The sequence below is a fragment of the Spinacia oleracea genome, chromosome 2 (genome assembly GCF_020520425.1).
Source record: "Spinacia oleracea cultivar Varoflay chromosome 2, BTI_SOV_V1, whole genome shotgun sequence".
NCBI classification, from domain to species: Eukaryota; Viridiplantae; Streptophyta; class Magnoliopsida; order Caryophyllales; family Amaranthaceae; genus Spinacia; species Spinacia oleracea.
In genome coordinates this window covers 83654878-83663386 of record NC_079488.1, presented here as the reverse complement: position 1 = coordinate 83663386, position 8509 = coordinate 83654878, and the positions used below count along the sequence as shown (strand labels likewise).

At 37.5% G+C, this 8509-nt stretch overlaps 1 protein-coding gene across 1 annotated transcript; it reads right to left on the bottom strand.

The window, feature by feature from the left end:
• Nucleotides 1-7117: 7117 nt before the first annotated feature.
• Nucleotides 7118-8308, bottom strand: LOC110789425 (uncharacterized mitochondrial protein AtMg00810-like). Its single transcript, XM_056836138.1, has 4 exons — nt 8162-8308; nt 7894-8048; nt 7488-7653; nt 7118-7345 (listed from the first exon to the last, which is right to left on the bottom strand). Exons 1-4 carry the CDS (start codon nt 8306-8308, stop codon nt 7118-7120), a joined length of 696 nt encoding a protein of 231 aa, XP_056692116.1.
• Nucleotides 8309-8509: the final 201 nt, after the last annotated feature.

Here is an 8509-nt window from a genome sequence, read left to right as displayed (position 1 = left end):
CTTGAGTGCAAAAACGACTGCAGCTAACTCCAGGTCATGAGTAGGGTAATTTTCCTCAAACGGTTTCAATTGTCTAGAAGCATAAGCCACAACTTTACCATTTTGCATAAGAACACACCCTAAACCTTTCTTTGAAGCATCACTATAAACATCAAATCCTTCATCTCCAGATGGCAATGTCAGCACCGGGGCTGTGGTTAACCTTGTTTTCAACTCTTGAAAAGATTCTTCACATTTATCATCCCATTGAAACTTCACAGTTTTCTTCATAAGGTTGGTAAGGGGTCTCGCAATTCTCGAAAAGTCTTTCACAAACCTACGGTAATAACCAGCTAAACCCAAAAAGCTACGAATCTCAGTCACATTGGTAGGTTTAGGCCAACTCATTACAGCTTGAACCTTTGAGGGGTCTACAGAAACTCCTTCTTTTGATATGATATGACCTAAGAAAGCTACTTCCTTCTTCCAGAATTCACACTTAGATAGTTTTCCGTACAATCTTCTCTCTCTCAAAGTCTCCAAAATCACACGCAGGTGTTGTTCATGATCCTCAGGGGTCTTAGAGTATATCAAAATATCATCAATGAATACTACCACAAATTGATCAAGGTAGGGTCTAAATACACGATTCATGAGGTCCATAAAAACGGCTGGGGCATTGGTTAACCCAAATGGCATAACTGTGAACTCGTAATGGCCATACCTTGTTCTAAAAGCAGTCTTTGCTACGTCTTTTTCCGCAATTTTTAACTGATGGTATCCAGATCTCAAGTCAATCTTAGAGAAGGTTCCAGCACCCTTCAACTGGTCAAAAAGGTCATCTATACGAGGCAATGGATACTTGTTTTTGATCGTGACTTGATTTAGCTCCCTATAATCTATACATAACCTCAGGCTTCCATCCTTCTTCTTCACGAAGAGCACAGGGGCTCCCCATGGTGACACGCTTGGCCTAATATATCCCTTATTCAATAAATCTTCTATCTGATCCTTCAATTCCTTCATCTCAGCAGGGGCCATACGATAAGGTGCTTTAGAAATTGGTGCAGTTCCTGGAATCAACTCTATGGTGAACTCAACCTCTCTATCCGGGGGCATATCTGGGATATCTTCAAGAAATACATCAGGAAACTCCTTAACAACAAGAATATCACTTAATTCACTATCTTCTCTCCCCAAATCTTGAATCTGACACAGGTAGGCTTCTTGTCCTTTTCTAAGGTACTTATGCATAGCTAAGGCTGATATGATCTTCACCCCAGGTTTGGTTACAATGCCCTGGTAGGATATTCTATTCCCATTTGGACCTTTGAGAACAACCTTTTGATCATGACACTCTATCCGGGCCCTATATTTTCCCAACCAATCCATTCCCAATATGACATCCAAATCATCAAGATTGAACTCTATAAGGTCTCCTGGTAGTATAGTCCCGCTAATGTTTATTGAAACATCCTTGTAAAGTTTTCTACATGACACTACCTCCCCAGTTGGAATAGAAATTTGAGCAGAAATATGAGAAAAAGGTTCTAGACCTAACTTCTTAACTAGGGAAGATGATATGAATGAATGTGAAGCTCCAGAATCAAAAAGTACATATGCAGGAATAGAGTTTATAAGAAAAGTACCAGTCACCACATTAGCCTCTCCATTAGCCTGGGTTTGGTTCATCACAAATATCCTCCCCTTGTTACCACCATTCACATTCCCATTGCTGCTATTCGGGGTAGACAAGGTCTTGTTAGGGCCATTTTGAGCAGATTGGCTCCCTGAAGGGTTCCCTTGGTTGTTGTTGTTCCTGAAATTGTTCTGCCTCCCTTGTTGGTGCTGACCACCATTTTGCTTAGCATAACACTCGAACTCACGATGTCCCATCTTCTTGCAACCAAAGCACTGCACAGCATTTCCCTTACAATCAACTCCTGGGTGGTCCTTACTACACTGCTTGCAATAGTAGTGTCTCTCATTTCTTTTTCCGTTCCCATTCCCATACTTCTGGTTCTGCCCTTGGTTTTGGGGTTTCCCTCCATTGTTTCCTCGATAATTGTTGTTATTTCCATGGTATCCTCTACCCGAACCCTGATCACCATTGTTATACCTAGCCCTTTTATCCCCATAGCCTCCAGAATTTCCCCCATTCTGATTGTTGTTCCTCGAATCTCCCTCCTTTCTCTTACCCCTAGACTTGATTTCCTCCTCTAGCTTCTCAACTCTGTAGTGACTCGCTGCGCTAACATAAGCTTCTTGCAAGGTTTGGCATCTCAAAACAATCACAACCTTCTGGGTGTCAAAGTTCAAACCTCGAATGAATTTGTTTGCCTTAGCTCTCTCATCAGGGACCATGGTAGGTGCAAACCTAGCTAGCTCTAGGAACTTGGAATGATATTCCTGGACAGACATGTTTCTCTGCCTAAGGTTAGCAAACTCATCGAATTTCTGCATTTTGACATGTTCAGGGTAAAACCTATCCCTCATAGCATCCTTAAACGCCTCCCAGTTAAATCCATGTCCAGCAACTAGGTCATCTCGGGAGGTGGACCACCAAATATCAGCTTCTGCCTTAAGATAATAGGTTGCAGAAGGGATTCTCTCTTCCTCAGGGCACCCTATAGCCTCAAACAGTTTATCAAATTCACGGATCCAGTTTTCTAGGATACTAGGGTCCTCTTCACCTTGGAAGTAAGGTGGGTTTCTACTGGCAACTTTCTTAGCATAGTCAGGATTGTTGTTTCCATTGTTGTTGTTGTTGTTGTTGTTCAACAAAGCAGCTCCTAAGGTTTGGGTCAGTTCTGTGAGTTGCTGAAGTCGTGCAGCCAACTCAGCATTAGTGGGAGGACGATTGTTTCTTCCTGACATGGTTATCTGCATCAAAGGATTGATGTATTCCTCAATTAATTACTTTTCTCTTCTAGTTTACGTGTACATTCAGACAATTTAATCACAGACAATTTCCACCAGACAAAATTTACAAAGATTTCCACCTCATGTAATTCAAGAAAATATCCAACACATAAAACTAATAATAATTCTCTTTATCATTTCAATAATATAATCAATTGACATTGAATATCCCAATAGGGTTTGTCCATTAATGAAAGAAAACTTAACTAAACAAGCAACAAAAAAAAAAAAAACTAATAAATTAAAATGTACCCTTGGTCAAAATAAACTATTCCTATGACTACTTCTATTCCATGAGTGGCCACATAGCCCCACTACTAAGTCTTTTCAAAATTTCACTCATCAAACTCTTCTTCGGGATCTTCTTCCTCGGGGTCTTCTTCTTCAGGGTCTTCTTCTTCAGGGTCTTCTTCTATTGGGTCTTCTTCTATTGGGAGGTTCACTCGCATATCATCTTCCACTTCATCTCTCTCACCTCCCATTCCTTCATTCTCTAACGCGAGTGGTTCCGCATCGATTACCTCCCCCATCTCATCTTCAGGTTCCCATTTTGACCAAGCCTCCATCAACCTCGTTGAGACATACTCAATGGTAAGGAACCATTGACCCTCATATCTGTATTTGGTTGGGTGAATCTCCCCTTCTTCTGTGAGAACATCATCATACATTTCCATAATTGGGATCCAAGGCTCATAACGTGGTATGGTTTTGAGTAGGACGTCTATTATTCTAGCGTGTGTGTCATAGTTGTTCAGGTCTCCTAGGAGATCTCCCCATTCTTCACAACATTCTTTTACTCTTTCTACATAGGGAGGTATGTCCTCATGTTGTCCCATCCTTAGGTTGTAGGGGTACATTGGGTGGTCCTCCATCTATCACAATAAAATAAAAACTAATCACTTACCCCCTTTATCCCATTATTAGAATTCTAAACATATAATAATCAATTATAAATCAAAATAGAAAAATTCATACAGATGTATCCAAATTTATCATCAGTAACAACCATCATTTGAAATTTTATTTTCGAGTAGGTATATGTTCAACACTCCAAACTATAATTCGACTCATGGTTATTTAACATAACTCAAAATAATTCCTAAACAAAAATTCATTTAACTTCATCTCCAAAAATAGGGCATTTACTGAGGACTTCCGTATTGTCGCTCCACATAATATCAATCTTTTCCCCGGAACAGAAAGCGCAAAAACATCCAGTTATGCTAGACAGATCTGGTAGTGGCATATCCTTTATCCCTAAGTCCTCTTCTTGGTTTCTTGTAGATGCAGAAGGGGACATAGGCTCTATTTTAATTCCTTCATATACCTCGTGTTTAACAAGTGTAACACCATATAAATCTTCTATGTATTTTACCCATACATCTTCTCCTTGTACCCAAGCATCAAACTCTTCGAGTATGTTCTCGTAATTAGGCAAAAAGGTAAGACTCATCTACAGCACAAAATACTAACGTGTAAACACATACTAAAATATAAAAATAGATAGCACATAAAAGCATGATAAACGTCGCTCAACCTCACTAACGGCTTTTTCAAGTTTTAATTCCTAATTAATTCATTTGAAGATCCTAATATTTATTTAACATTAACCAATTTAGTCCTAAAACCTATTGCTCTGCATACCAATTTGTAACACCCCCAATTTCCATACCTGTTTAAGACTTATAGCGGAAGCATAAAATAATGAATTAAGGGTATTACCGCCACATTTAGGCTACAACCCAAATGTAAGGCTATGTTATCTATCAATAATCCAACCTTTATAATTAAACCAACATTGTCACAATTAGATAACTTAAACCAACTACCCAAAAATGTCGTTACAAACTGAATTAAATAAAACCCAACTGATTGTCTTTAGTTGATCTACGTTACTAATAACTTGCTACTAATGTGGTGAAACGGTCGCTCATGATGTGCCATGCATACCTGTAAATTGAAAATAACATATACAGAAAGGAAACCACAAATCAGTGGAAATTGAGTAAGTACTACTTCACCCTGTAAAACAATTTTCGAAAACCTTTTTCTTACTTTGGAAAACATTTTATCTTAAAACATTTCATGCACAACTAGCACGTAACAAGCACACGCACTCAGTCCATAATTAACAGTTAATTAATTACTTAGAGGTAAGAGAACAAGATAATTCCACCATAATTGTAGTTCGAGACTACCACCCTAATGGGTGTAACCACCAAAATAGGTCTTAGTCCTTAAGTGTGCACACCCCCCAGTGAGTGTTTTTAACTCAAAGGAGTAGAATAAGCCTAGGTCGTGCTAGTTAGCTCCGACTAAAATATTAAGACACGTTGTGTCGTACCACCAATATGTTCATCACCTTAGGAGATCCTGCCTAAGATGTCTTACCAACCAAGTGTATTCCACTTTACGTAGTTACTTTTTAATTAGTCCCGGCGTGATCAGACACCCATACACACATACCCATATCATATATATATGTATATATATATATATAAGCAGCTCATTTACGTATTTATTTCGACATTTATGCGAAACTATTTTCATCAGACTTCCCTTACATTATTAGAGCCAAAGGAATTTTGCTATTAACCAACTGTCAACTCCACCAACTATCTCATCATCATGATTTATATCGAATAAGCCCATAAACACGAGTAAACCATATATACTAGTTATCTTGGTTACTTCCATTGTTTATCCAACTAAAACCAACAAAATTAAACATGGCTATGATTCATGGAAGGACATATATACGAAGTGTAAAGAATCTAAATAAGGCATGGTCAAAGTTACTTTCCAAAACATGTCGTACAATCATAACACACGTAAGGCACATCAAAACCATATTTTCTTACACGGTTTAACGAAACGGTGAACATAGTAACTTACCTTATTAAGCTTAGCTTCACAAATCAAACACACGAACACTATTAGAGATCTTCCCGCTCTACGGACTCTACAAACATGTATACATCGTATATTAGTAACTATCTATCTAGGATTTCTAGTGCACTAAACTTTCGTATATTATCAATATTAGCGTCACATACCGTATAGTATGTATCTGCTAACATAATAATTCATACTGTGTATATTATAGTAATTGTTCTCTAGGTTTAAAGAGGATTTTTAAGAAGAAAACGACACAAGCAATAGTGTCAATACTAATACTCATATTTATTTTAAGAGATATGTTTACCAAAATATTAGTGCTTTTAAAAGAACAATAATAGGATAAGAGAGATCATTGTATTTTGTTTCCCATATATACACGTGGAATTTGTTCATGGCTAAGAAAATGGTAATGCCGCCAAATTATAAACATCTAGTTAAGTCAGACTATGAAATGCGACATACATATATATATATATATGAACGATAGGTCAACTTTGGTTGATTACCGTACCTCTGTTTATCAACGGTTATTAGAGGGGAAAGGCCGGTTACGAAGAGAATCGTGGGGACTATGAACCGGTGTTTTTCGTGGTGGTTTTTGCTATAGTTTGATGGTGATTCGGTTGTGCCGAAAGTTGATGAGAGTTACTTCGACGTTCGACTCTTGGTTTTGTTTTCTTTGTACGGTGGTCTCAAATGGAACTTGAATAAGTATTTAGGGTTGCAAAGCTTGTAGGTGGGAAATAGAGGGTGTATTTATAAGTAGTGAAATCCAAGGGTTTACAAAGGATGAGCTGCTATTATTTAGCTTGAAATTTATGAAGTGATAACCCTTATCTTTTATTGGTTTGAATAAGTCTGCAATGGAAAATGATAAGGTGAGTTTAGTTTGATACGATTCTTTTGGTTGAGGGTAGAGGTGATAAGATCATAAGAAGCTGATCGTATTTGATTGTGCAATCTTGAGGGTTAGTTATGTAAACAACACAAGATAAGGGTGGGATAAGCTTGAGCCTAGATCAACTATAATTAGTTGGAGATTTTGCCGTAATAAGCTAGATAGTGGGGTAAGGATATTTCCAATCTAATTTAAATCCTCATAAGTTTATCAAATAGTTTATCAAAATAACCAAATCATAACTACTTATTATTATCTTTAGTAAAACACGTTTTATAAATATTAAAATAATCAAATGATAACTACTTATTGTTATCTATAGTAAAACACATTTTATAAATATTTTAGTTGACAAAGTAGGATATTATTGTAAGGTACTACTTAGTGGTAATGATAATAAATACGGGTTATTACAATCTAGGTGATCTCTGAAGCTGCAGCAGCCATAGCTCTATACTCGGCTTCAGAAGATGACCATGAAATAGTACTTTGTTTCTTGGATTTCCAAGAAATAGGACTATTGCCTAGTAGCATGACATAACCAGTTACATATCTTCTAGTGTCAGGGCATGCAGCCCAATCAGAGTCACAATAAGCCTCTAAAAACCAATTGTGAAGAAGATTGTATGGAAATTCCTTGACCAACTGTGTGAGCACCATATCTTAGTAAGCGAAAATGCAAGGCTTGTTGATGAGATTCCTTTGGAGATTGCATAAAATGACTTAGAATTTGCACTGCAAAGGATAGATCGAGTCGAGTATGAGTAAGGACATTGAGCTTGCCAACCAAACACCTATACTGAGTAGGATCAGCATAAGGTACATCATCTAAAGAAATCAACTTGAGCTTGACTGGAAGAGGTGTTTTGGCTGATTTAGAGACATTCATTCCACATTCTGCTGGGAGTTCTCTTGTAAACTTAGATTGTGTTAGAATAACACCAGTCTGAACCCTAGAGATTTCAATCCCAAGAAAGTAACTCAGCTCACCCAAATCCTTGATACTGAATTTATTGTGTAGGTGAGTCTTCAAAGCAATGATTTCAGTTGTATATGGTCAAGTGATTAGAATATCATCAACATAGACTGCAACCAAAGTCTGTATATTGTGAAGTCTTTTAATGAACAATGAATAATCATTCTTTGATTGAACAAAACCAAGAATAAGAAGTTCGGAAGTAAGTTTAGCAAACCATTGTCTGCTAGCCTGCTTCAAACCATATAGAGATTTTCTGAGCTTGCATACTTTGTTATCTGAATTAGGAATCCCATCAGGAACTTTCATGTATACCTCCTCTGTCAAATCACCATGCAAGAATGCATTGTTAATGTCTACTTGATGAACAACCTAGGCATTAGTAACTGCCAAAGCAATTAGACATCTAACTTTAGCCATTTCAACAACTGGAGAGAAAGTCTCCTCATAATCCACCCCATACTTCGTGTGAAACCCTTTGCTACAAGCCAGGCTTTATACCTTTCAACGGAACCATCCTTTTTTGGCTTAACCTTGTACACCCATTTGCAACCAATAGCTTTCTTACCTATAAGAAGTACACAAATCCCCCAAGTGTCATTAGAAGTAAGAGCTTCAATCTCTTTGTTCATGGCTGCAACTCAATCAGTTGATTGAGAAGCTTCAAAGAAACTAACTGGTTTAGGTTCTTTGATAACTTGATTCACCAATACTTTGTGCAAAATTGGTAGATCATTGTAGCAAACAATGTTGCACCAGATGTTATTAGAGACTATACAGACATAATCATCTAGCCAAGATGTAGATTTGTGAGTTCTGGTAGACTATCTAGG